Below are 12215 nucleotides of genomic sequence, written 5' to 3'. Positions count from 1 at the left end.
AGTTGGAGCGCTAGTTTAGCATGAACATATGGCTCGCCTTGGCAAAGGGAGATAACATTTGAATCAACTTATCCATTAGCGTCAACCTGTCCTCTTGCTTTTCAAGCCTAAATCACATGTCGGTGATCCATCAGCTCACACTGTGCCAACACAATTTCTGAAAAAAGTTTAAGACTTGCAGCGGGCAAAAGTGGGTCTAGGGGCTGGGTGCAGAGTGTTCTACACCCAGGAGGGGGGAGGCCACAAGGGCAAACTCCCTCTGGCGTCAGAGCTCCTCAAGAATGTGGAGAGGGATTAATGCATGTCTGTGGCAGTGATGGATGGGACGGGGACACACAATCGCACACAAACATACACACACACACACACCAACAGATCTGGATACAGAGTGTTTGGCCCTCCACTGCAGCAGTATGTGCCAGCTTAGCAGGTGTGTGTGTGCAGCTTTTGTGTGTGTCTGCTGGGACAAAGCCAGACTTGGTTGCTTGCCCTACTACCCCAGAAAGAGCTGTATTCACTAGCCGCATGTCATTTTGATTAGAAGAGGGCACTTTGACAGTCCGTCCTTTTCAAATCGCAGATGAATCGATCTGTTCTCCCTCAATAGATTTTTTTCTTCCTGTTGAAGTCCGGTGAATGATGCTGCATGTGCGCGTGTGTAGTTTTGAATGTATAGGAGTGACACTTCTGCTTTTTCAATGAGACCATTGATTACTGTACACGCACACTTCTACCTGCTCCCAAATCCCCAGCACCTAATCGTTTCCCTCAAACCTCTGGTGATTCTGCGTGACCTCCAGCAGCTGGCTCCATGTGACTGATATTGCACTGCAATGGTCATTGGTGTCTGATGGATCACCTCAGGGAGCCAGGAGTGTGTCTCACATGACTACCGCAGTACACTACAGCGGCTATTGCTATGGTAATGAGTGAGTGAGTTGCGGACTGATCGTATTAATCACTAGAGCTCACACCACGGAGCGTGTGACAAATTATCCTGCCGCTAACAAAGGACAGCCACAGTCGATTCCAGTGCCGATAATACAGTTTGTGAATGGGTTTAATGCAGGTGTATTATACAGGCGTTTGCAGTTGCATGCACAAAATATGAAAAGTCCCTGTGAATGTTGGCAAAAAGTTGGGAAGGAGAAAAAGGTTTTGTCTTTATTGATGATGCCTGCGATTCAAACTGACCTTCCTGAAGGTTTAACAACTAATGTCGTTCTTTTCTCTGCCTCAAAGGCACTTTTCTTTCCTTATCTCATCGGCGGGGAGATAATTAGGTATCTCTCCTTCCTCTTTGTGCGAGGAAGCTGTCGTGCTTTGCCCCGTCTTCCTGGGCAGGGCTGGTTGTGCGCTTGTTTTCCCAGGAGCCTCGGGATCTCTTATCTGACCCTGTGGCTCCTAAAAACTCTGGTTTCTCATGCTTCGTATGCACCGCCTGTCGTCCTCTCACTTTCACCATCACATCCAGGCATTTTCTTAACAGCTTGAATACAGTGGCTCTCAAAACTTGCACTGCTTAGATTTCCTTTGAGTCGACTATATGAGAATGAAGCCGACTAAATTTGGCTGAGATGCTCTGCTGCAGCACATGTGTGTGAGTAAGTAATGATTGCACCAGAAAATCAATCTAGTTAAATTGTATGAATATCAGTCAGCCTCAAAGCCAGATACTGTAGCTCTGGATCAAGAACATGCTGTGCATGTGACTTAAGATTTAACCCTCAAAACGACCTTCTTCTGTCCATTAAGCTGCTTAATTAGCAGAGAAGCTGATGGAAAGCTGATTTGCACCTGCAGTCATCCAGCTGTTTTCTGGATCTCACTGAGAGCTGTTAACCAATTCCTCCTCCTGCCACACAAAAGTATGAGGACACACGCACGCACACACACACACACTCATAGTAAATTCGTAAGCAGCATATGAGTACTGACACCCCCTTGAGGATGTTCTGACTCAGTGTCACTCCTAAAAAAGCATTAGGAAGATGTCTACACTTCATTTAACATTTTAGATTTCTACACTGCTAATGGGGGCGGCTGTGGCCCAGAGCACGTGTCCACTATTCGGGAAGATTGGCGGTTCGATCTCCAACTCCTCCAGGTTAGACTAGAGATGAGCACATTGCATGGTAGACTGTAATAGTGGGTGAATTTAGCATGTAGTGTAGAGCCCTTTTGAGTAGTTGGAGAACATGAAAGGAGTTATATAGAATATAAATGCAAGTCCGTCTACCATTTACCATTACTGACACCACACACACACACACATACACACACACACACACACACACACACACACACACACACACACACACACACACACACACACACACAAAAGGCCCATGTCACCCCTCGTTTGTGTGCAGAGAGCCTTCATTTACCGACATATCCTTGTTTCAAGTTGAGAGTCCCAGACTCTGTGTTTTCGGCTTACTTGTTTTACAGGAGCTCCAATCTGTAGAAACTGATCTGAGGCTGACAGAAAATAGAGCTGTCACTGTATGGAACAGAGGGGGGAGGAGAAGGAGGAATAGGGGGGTAGATAGTAGATAGAGGGATAGCTCTGAATAATTTGAATGTTGCAGAACAAGATTACATTTCCCTGATTTTTTTAAACTTGTGGGTGAGTTTATATGAAGGCTACTCTATTTTTTATACAGGCAAAGGGTTCATCTTAAGAAAATGTGTGGATTCCTACACAAGATTAAATGAATTGTTAAAGAGGAGCAGTGAGTTTGAGGGTGGAAGCCAACCACCAAACAAAAGACTTGACCTCTCACCCCGACTTAAAGCATTCCATCCTAAGTGAATTCCTTCAGTCTACAGCCACAGTCCCTCCGACCATTATAACTTCCACTGTATTTGTAGACACTAGATATATTTAAATCCATGCTTCTGGGCGAGGCAGTCTACTAATCTCTTGCTAAAATGAACAATTAAGATCAATTTATTTCCTCCCAACGGATGCTTCACCCACAAATTGCCGCACACTGCAGTCCCCAGTGAGCAGGATAATCAGTGACATCAAACCATAATCGGCCTCCAGCTAAGAGAGTGGCTCCATCACGCTGTTTAGCATGCTGACTGAAAACTCATATTTCTTCCTCTGACATCCCTCCCCCCCTGACTCCCATTCGTCAGTCCCATGAGCATCACTCAACCAGTGCGAGTTTTTCAGAGATGGATTATTGCAAGTGATCTGTCTGTCTGAGATTAAATGTGACATAATTTATGTTGCATGAAAAGTCGTTAACATTGAAAGTTTAGGTGTTTACCTCTATCCGTTTGATACATAAATGGAACACATCCATCTGAGGTGAGTTACTGATAGCAGAAAGTGCTGCACAGCCATTTTGCTAGATACATGTAGTTTTAAAACAACGAATGACTTCTTTCAGAGGCGTAAGATTACAGGGATGTCTGTAGTAACATCCTACATATGTATGAATGGGTACATTTCAAGAACCTAAAAATATACGGCTGTTGTTTACCCCTGGGCCCGAGGCGCAGTGATCCAGAGAGCCCGGCGTTGAGAGCAGGTTTGCGGGTGTCAATGTCAATGTAGAAGGACATTGGAAGTGCTCTGGGCCAACTAAACCCTCAGGCTGGTCTCACCTTTACCTTTTGCTATCAGCCATTATGGAAGTTGCTTTATGGCCTAATGTTGGTTTAGCTGAACGGTGGACACAAATTGCAGGAAAGGATTTGTGTGAGGGACTTGGGTCTTGTCACACTGCCATTCTTGGGTATAGTTACTAAAAAGCCATCAGGAGTTATCTTAGACTACAGCGTAGATGGGGATTCTTTGGTGTTTGAAAGCTTTATCCCAAAGCAAAGCTCTGCTGATAAGCTCTGTGGTCGACCCGCCACGCATACAACAGTAGTGCTCTCAATGTCCTCTACGTAAAACCCTGTTAGATACGCCTTTTTCATTGTGTTTCCTGTGCTGCTTTGTTACTCCTGAGTAAGGTGCACATTGGCAGAACATGACGTCTCAGTAATGATCTCATTATCACAATGCAGTTCATTGTGACCTTCAGTTCAGCATTTTGTTAGAAATTTTGTTGAGAAGTATGCATGAGTCAGTTGCCCAGAGCTTGGATATAGAGGGATTTAATTTGGCTCTAGAGAGCTCGTCGAGGCCTTAATTGATCTTAATTAGCGGTCAGATCACTTGGTCGTGTGGAATTAGACTCGACACCTGCTCTGTATGAATATGCATCACAGCACCCCTCCCCGCCTTCTTTTTTTCCTTTTTCTCAGCGCCTCACTCTTTTCATGCCTCTCAGTCTCTCCGAGCGTGTTGTTGACCAACCTTTTAGCTGCCTCCATCTATGGCCAGACAAAGGGCTTTGAGAGGAGCTCAGACTAGGCCACGAGGACTATTGTGTTGCTAACAATGTTGTTTGGCCCTGCTGAACGCTGCTAATATTGTGTGATGTCTCTATGTCAAGTAGCAGACTGATGGGAGACCATTCCACAGCTGCTCATATAGTGTGGCGTGGTCGTGACTTTGAATAGCCATTCAGGCCGAGATGAATTTCCAGAGAAAAACCTGACAGAGCATTGTAGTTACACAGGATCTCATATTTTCCATTTGTAGGAATGATGTCCCTGAACACCAATAACACTCAGATTCTCTGGAATAAACAACTGGTCTGCAAAAAAGTTGGGAGCAGTCTAGCACTCGTGGTCCAGTTCTGATGCTATGTTGTGTTCTGGTGCGGCTTTCTGAATGGGTCCAGTTTGATGGCGTGACCACAGTTATGTGAACCATAGACAAATGGAGGCATGTGTTTTTTTTTCTTTCTTTTTTTTACCCACAGCAGTCTCGTGTTCATCTCTGCTGGGGTGAGACTTGGTCACAACACTTTGGGTGCATTTCAGAACCTCTAATTCCAGAACAGGATTTGACTCATTTTATTGCATTTTAATGAACTTTTTTAAATGAGCTGCACATTTGGCCCCTCTGGCCCCTAAAAACTTTCATCTTAGCCATGTTGCTAACTCTGTTCCGCCTGTATAATAATTTCCTCTTTTTCAAATCAAGTCTCTGTCTTCACTCACTGGACTTTTTTCTTATTCTCTGGCTCACACTCACTCATGCATATACACACATATATAAACACAAACGCTCTCTTTCTGCCTCCCCAGTAGCTGTCTGCCTCCGTGGCCTCCTCCTTGGGTCATTGTGGTATTTAGGGTCAGACAAGAGCTCCAGTCATTGCGCCCTCCCCAGTGGCTCCTAGGCAGCGCTGCAGCCATTATACGCCAGCTTGTCTGGCCCAATCGCCTCAAACAGCTATGGAAAACCGCCTTGGCAGTAACAAGCCTTGCATCCTCCTCCTAGCCAACGGAAAAGCAGGATATAGGAAAAACAACACATTGGAGTAGTGGAGCCTTCTTTGCAGTGGAGATTTTAAATGGACGAGAGCTATAAAACATCCTTCTCTTTCTGAGAGAGCTCTTCTGTTGAGAACTTTTCACTTTTTCCTCTTGGCGCTCCGTTACCCAGGGTTACCCCGGGAGGGCTGTGATTCGCTGCTGCCTCGAAGCCGGGAGGGAGTTTCCACGTGTCCTCCAGTGTGTCTGGGTGTGTGAGTCAGATGCGGTGCGTGTGTTGCTTTAAGACACAACAAGCCTTCACAGGGAGAATCCACTTTGGGATCAGAGAACTCCAGCTAGATTTCTCCTTTGCAAGCTGTTCAAAGAGCTTTTAGATGAAAGCCTGGGCCATAGAGGTAAGGGACATTATGGGCTCTGTGTCTTATCTTATTCTCCCTTTGTTTCTCCTATTTACTGGATTAAGAGGAGGCTGAGGTGGAGAGGTCGCATTGTGTTTCATATTGTCCAGATCCACAGCTGTGGGTTACTCTGTGTTTGCATGCGAGAGTGCTGTTTAGTTTCCACCTGTATCTGTAGATAGCAGTTTAAATCTGTAATGTGTGTGTGGTCTGCCTTGCTGTATAAGTCTGCCACATGTGACCTTGCACATGTAGATACAACAAAGTGACTCTTCACAATCTCGGACTTTATCACTTTGGTGTTTCAGGGTTGTCAGCACTTTATGCAAGACTCACTCACATTCTCTCATGAGAATAACTGAGTTGACAAACTTAAAACCTTCTCTAAACTTTGAGTCCCATGCTGAAGTCGCATGATACCTGCGCAGAGGCATCCCATTGTATGAACGTGTTTAGAAATGTTATTTTCTTGGCATCACTGTGGAATGGCAGTGGCATATATGCATAAATCTTTTTAGAAGGCTGCCATGTCATTTTTGGTCAGGAGCCAGGCGTAGAGCTTCTAAATGTATAATGAAAAAGTCCGAGAGACACTTAACAAGCGCTCTGATGGATGTTTGGTGGCATTGGCTGAATCCACCACACAGTAATATGGGCTTTCAGCGAATGATTCATAGATTGACATTTCTTCTCACAAGCAAACAACCGCAGGATACTTTAAAACTAGTCCATAAGACAAAAACTCAGCAGGAGACGGCCTGGTCTTCTACTCTACTATTTCCTCCTCTTGGCTTCCTGTTGTTGTTGTTGTTGTTGTTGTATGGTTGTTTTACATAAGTTTGAATTTAAGCTGTGTGTAAAAGAGATAGTAAAGAAACACTGTTCCTTTAAGAGCTCAGTTGTCATGGCGCCAGAGAAAAGTGATAAGAGACAAGTCCCACGGGCTGTGATTTGACAGGAGGAAGGCAGTGTGATTGTGTTAACAGTCACTTCCAATAACAAATTACCTCATAGTTCCTAGTTCATAGCCTAATAACTCAAAACGTATTAAACCTGGGTACATAATTGTGTATGAGATTATTTTCCACCGTAATTGTTTACTTGTATAATTGATTTATCATCATCAGAAGCACATGGTGAGCATATATTTTCAGAATTATTGCTCTACTGAGTTTTCTCTTTTGGGAAACTATTGAAAAAGTCCAACAAGACCATGGTTCTATGACAGATTGTTGTTTTAAAAAAGCTGCTAACGGCATCATGACATTACCGTGAGGCTAAGCTCTCTGTGGAATCACCCTGTGTTTCACACTGCTGTGTCAATAGTTTGTTCCGCTTTGATTCCCAAGTTTATATTCAAGGACATGAAGGTCAGAACAGCGGACGTAGATTTGAGACTTTAGCTCGTAGCTCCTGCTCCCCATATGTACCGTCGGTCTCCATTTAGGAAAATGGCATTTTCTTCCTTAACACAATGCCCTCGTGTACATATTGTGTTTATACCACGTTGGGGTGTGGCCCATTCCTCGCAGTTCGCTGGAGCTGCAGACCCAAGACACACACGGTGCCAGACTAAACATGGGGCTTACGTGGGAGTCATCCAGGGGCAGCCTGAGAAGAATGCCAGGTCACAGGGTGTGTTGAGGAGCGTTAGGGTGGCAGTGGTCCCTTGGCCCCTGAGCAGATGGCCTGTAGGAAACCTATTGACGAGAACAGAGGACTGAAGGGGAAGAGGGAGGGAGAGTTCAGACCGGGCGCAGTGGTTTGCAGCTAAAAGGAAGACTTGTCTTGTTCTCCCAAAACAGTTGCACAATACTGCAGTTCAAGTTGCAGCAGAAGGCAAACGTGGTGTGTTGGCACGCCTTTTAGCCTTTCATACCCACAACCCAGTTCTGTGTGAATAAAGTTTGAGAGAAAGGCGTTGAAAAAAACCGGTGAGTCTGACAAGTTCAACAACCAGCTTTATGCCGACTCTTGGTGTTGTCGACAGCTGCTTCCATGGTCTTCACACCAGAGAAAGCATTGTTTAGTTACTCTCCATTCATGTACAGGAACTTAAAATCATTTTAGCTTTACTTCTAGATTTGAGAAAAACAGGGAATTGAGTAAGCAATATACACGTCTTCCTGCAGGCTTCTAGGTTAATGAAGCTGAGTCAAGCGCTCAGTTTGACTGGTCATGTGCAGTTCACCCTGCGCCCATAAGTCCTATCGGCCTGGATTTGCCTAGGGTCCATGTGAACCCTGACCCCATTTCAACCAGCATGACAAATCTGGAAATTACTATTGTTACATGCAGAAAGCTTCTTGGATAGGTGGGCTCAGTGCTTTAGTGCCTCGACCATTCCTCTCAGCGTCAGTACTGCTTTCACCCTTTCAACTCATGACGGACAAAGCAAGTGTTCGGTTTATCCTCTGAGCAGCTCAGAGTGATGGTTCAAGTTCATTACTAGGTCTACGTGTCTCTGGCCATGTTTCCACTGTGCTTTTAACCCTTTTCACACTCATCCGTCTGGATCTTTGCGCTGCTCTTGTACTGCACGATCTAACGCCTCATATTCTTTACATTTAAGATGTTCAAGTACCCCTGGAGTTTCCCACTCAACTTCATGTATTAAATATACTCTTTTACTGTAGAGCATTTAGTCAGCCAGCACTGTTTTATCTCTCCTCACAGTCAAGGTACATCCAAGCAGGAGCAGATAAACTCTTAATGCTACAGATCACTTAATCCCAAAGGTTAGGGCTTTTTGGAGGGAGGGTGCTTACACTGTAACCTTACGCATTCTGTACGTGTGCTGTGAGGCTTAGTGGAGTTAGCACTATTTGAAAGCCTTCCTGGAGTGTGAGCTGCATGCATGTAAGTGGGTTATATTACACACCCAGGACAAAGTCACGCTGCTTCTCAGAAGATGCCTGGTGCCTCTGTAAAGAGCGCTCCTCCACCGTTTCTGGTTTTGGACTCTGGCCCCGGACAAATTTGGCGGTGACAAGTGAAAAAAAAGGAGCAGGCTAGGATTCCAAGGTTTAAAAATAAACAGACGGATAAACTGTAGCCAGCTTTCAAAAACTTTCCCAACCCCGATCAAAGACGACGTCATTTACTTGCGGGAAGGTGGAAAAATGCTACTAATGTTTGGTTTGGATGACTGATTGAGGAGAGAATTGGGGGGTGGAGTGAATTTTTCAACTAGTCATACTGTAGCTCTAGGGTGGCACTACTGTACTGTACTGTCTTGTGTCATACAAAGCTCGGTTGATACTTTTGGGGGCTTGGAGTGAAATTCATTAGACCTGTTTCATACTTTTTGGGCTGCATTTGTTTTTGAGAGGAAATGTTTTCGTCTCCAGGGTATTCGCTGAATATTTTTTTCCAAACCTGCCGGTAAGATAAATGCTTCCCCCCCCCTCCCCAGATACAGCAAATCTCATAGTCCCACAATTAAAATCCCAGCTGCTGTTTCAGAATTGCTCTGGCTTTGTTTACCCCAGCGAGGAACAAGTACGGCTGCCTACTAAACACTGTCTTCTTCCAAATGCTGCGGATTAGGACTGCTCTTTAAGTGGCACACCGGTTGTCAAACACAGAGCTAATTACATGTGGTAAATTACAGTCCTGTAGAAAGAGACTTAACACCAGGTCAACTCTTCTCTCTGTGTTTCAGATGAGCCAGACGACAAAGGAATGAGTTTATTCTGAGGAATGAGGCGGAGGCAACTGTGCACATAGGAGCTCCAGAAGATATTTTCAGACAGGTAAGTCTGTGGCCTTCATATCGGGGTTGTCAATGTTATTAGGCTTGATTACATTCAATATGTGTCCCTTATTTACACACTAAAATCTGTCACTTCTCTTGACCATAGCTTTTATTTTGCTCCTTTAAAGTTGTCATTATTCTGTTCTTATTTAAACCTTCACACCTACAGTTCAGGTGTTTATGTTGTAGAGAGGTTTGACTAAAACTTCTTGGTGTGCTAATTCAAAGACTTGAAGACAGTTGAAGGCATTTAATCTTACCTATTATGTAATCCCAGGCAGCAGCAGACACATCACTGTCTCTTTTGAACGACAGTGTCTCAGCACTTTATCTGCTTTAGCATCATCCCTGTAATGAAATGTTTGCCTGGTCACGGCTCCCCGTCACTAATGCGAGAGTGATGTGGACAGTCTGAAAGTGATTTCACATTGTCCTGAACTCTGTCACACATAACAACCATGACAGCCTAAAGCCTGTTCATCTGACTTGACTTTTCTATAGAAAAACTGAGAGTGGTGCAGACCATACACCTTAATGACCAGATGTGATAGTTACTTATAGCTATTCTCTTTGAAAGGCATAAGGAAGATATTAGACCTGCTGCTGTTTTACCTTGGAAACAGTCACTGTGAATTAAATGATTGTGTGTGTACGGTTTTATGTGAACGTAGTCATTATTGTTTATGAGTAATGCATACATTTTATGTGCCTGATGAGCTGGCATTATGTCATACCATGTCAAATATAGTATACTTCCTTATGTTTGAGTACCATGGATTTTCCAGTAGAATAATGCTGGTGACAATATGGTTTTATTTCCCTTTTATTTCTTTTATTTTTTTTTCAGGCGCAACAATGGGAAATTCAGAGAGCCAGTATAGCATCCAGGGCCCTAAAGGCACCAGCTCTGTCTTCCCTGGGAAACCGAAGCCATACTCACTGAAGCTCCGTGCAGCCAAAGATGAGGCTCTGTCTCCCCATACGTGGTGGAAAAGTGCCCCACTAGGCTCAGGGTACAAGGCCAAGTGCGTTGGCCGCGGCTGTCTGTCCCCTCCCAAAAGCCGTCCGCCTTACTCCCCGAGGCACTGTGACTACGCCTCAAAGGGGACAAGGAGCAGCCCAAGTGAACATCGATGGCATAGATCACCTGGATGTGGTATACGAAGGCGGCATATGTCAGATGAGTATGGAGATAATCCATATGGGGCTGATCTTAATGATCGCGCTCTGAATGGACACAGTGATGAGCATGAGACTTTAGAGGAACAGAGCAGCCCACGGGTGGTGATCAAGAAAGATGGCAGCCTCAGGGTGGAGTTCACCAACACCTCGGGAAATCCCCTCCTCCAGGCTTCTGGTCCTGTACAACTCCTCAAGTTCTCTCCCAACCTTGAGTGTGCCTCTACTCCCAGTCTGCCTGGTTCAAGTGGTAGTAGGCAGGACTGCAGTGGTCCACTGCCGGCCTCTACCTCCTCTACAGCCAGGACCAGCAAGGGAAGCTCACTGAGCTCAGATGGCTCCTGGTACGACTCTCCCTGGGGGCCCAGCACAGAGCTGTGTGAGCAGGACCAACCTTGCTCCGCCAGCAGGACTCTGGTCCACTCCCCCATCCACCAGCTTGACTCCTTCACTGAACAATCTCCCCCCATGTCCATCACAGACCTCTACAAGGACTCCACAATAGCTGCCACCTTTCCCACAGCCAGGGACCTGTCCTCTCGCGTACAACATCCTCCACCAGGCCAGAGGCCACACAGAGCCTCCTTTGCATCAGTCCTGGATGTTCCAGTGGAGGAAGAATCTCCGGAGGCCTGCCAGTACTCATCATACACCCTTCCCTGTCGCAGGCCCAAAGCCCACACAGTGGGCCAGGATCTGGACCAGTATCCTGATCAGGAGCAGGCTGGACTGGATTTCGTTTTCCATAAGAAAGACTCAATCAAAAACCGCATGAGGCGCTTCAGTGACTGGACAGGAAGCCTCAGCCGCAAGAAGAGGAAGTCTCAGGTACGTTTGGTCAGGATGGGTTTTGGGGATCGCATTTATTTAGTTTTGTGCTCTGCAGTTTTTAACACTCCTTTATCACTCACAGGGTTCATACAGGGATCTTGTCCATACGGTATGTAAAACAATAGTTTGCATAGATGTGTTGTTCGTAGTCACCCTGTAACTTATAGCCCTCATAGTTTAACAACACACAATAGATAACGGTATCACTCTCATATTGTGGTCTTCTGATTAAGCCTCACTACTAGTCTTAGAGCTGCATCTTATTAGACAGGAGAGGCAAGGGTGATTTGATCGCGAGTCACAGCGGTGGTCTTGGCATACTCAGGAACCAACCACCGTCCTCTGGTCCTTAGCACTGCAACGCCAGCTGTCCGGAGACAGGGCACAGTGGGGAGGCACAAAATGAAATTTGTAAGGCAGCCAGTGCTGTGTCTTGTTTGTTTTTGTGGTGAGGGAACGACAATGAGCGGTACTTCTTATTACAATACTCAAGACATGGATGATCCTGGTTCGGGGCTCTTGTGCAGGTCTCATGAGGACTGTATCTGGGTGGGTACATCTAAAGTATTAATGCTTACTGATTATTGTTGTTGATTAGTTGATAGAATGTACAGTACCTGTCACATGTTAATGTTTTTTAGCTCTGTCGTCTGCAGTCAGATGAACATGGAGCTTTGTGGGTGTTGATTTAACTGAAT

At 45.3% G+C, this 12215-nt stretch overlaps 1 protein-coding gene across 4 annotated transcripts in view; it reads left to right on the top strand.

The window, feature by feature from the left end:
• Nucleotides 1–12215, top strand: part of tiam2a (TIAM Rac1 associated GEF 2a) — an 88354-nt gene that overhangs the window by 33855 nt on the left and 42284 nt on the right. For 3 of the 4 annotated variants that reach the window (XM_083924271.1, XM_083924269.1, XM_083924268.1), the window contains exons 2-3: nucleotides 9415–9505; nucleotides 10355–11514. In XM_083924271.1, coding sequence (XP_083780397.1) covers nucleotides 10363–11514 — 1152 coding nt within the window. In that variant the 5' untranslated portion in view covers nucleotides 9415–9505; nucleotides 10355–10362. Of the gene's footprint in view, nucleotides 1–5635; nucleotides 5748–9414; nucleotides 9506–10354; nucleotides 11515–12215 lie in introns of those variants that run through there. The other variant, XM_083924270.1, reaches the window with a different exon arrangement.

The sequence above is a fragment of the Echiichthys vipera genome (genome assembly GCF_963691815.1).
Source record: "Echiichthys vipera genome assembly, chromosome: 12".
Taxonomy (NCBI): Eukaryota; Metazoa; Chordata; class Actinopteri; order Perciformes; family Trachinidae; genus Echiichthys; species Echiichthys vipera.
The sequence above is the reverse complement of the archived record's forward strand: the minus strand, read 5'-3'. Positions and strand labels throughout refer to the sequence as shown.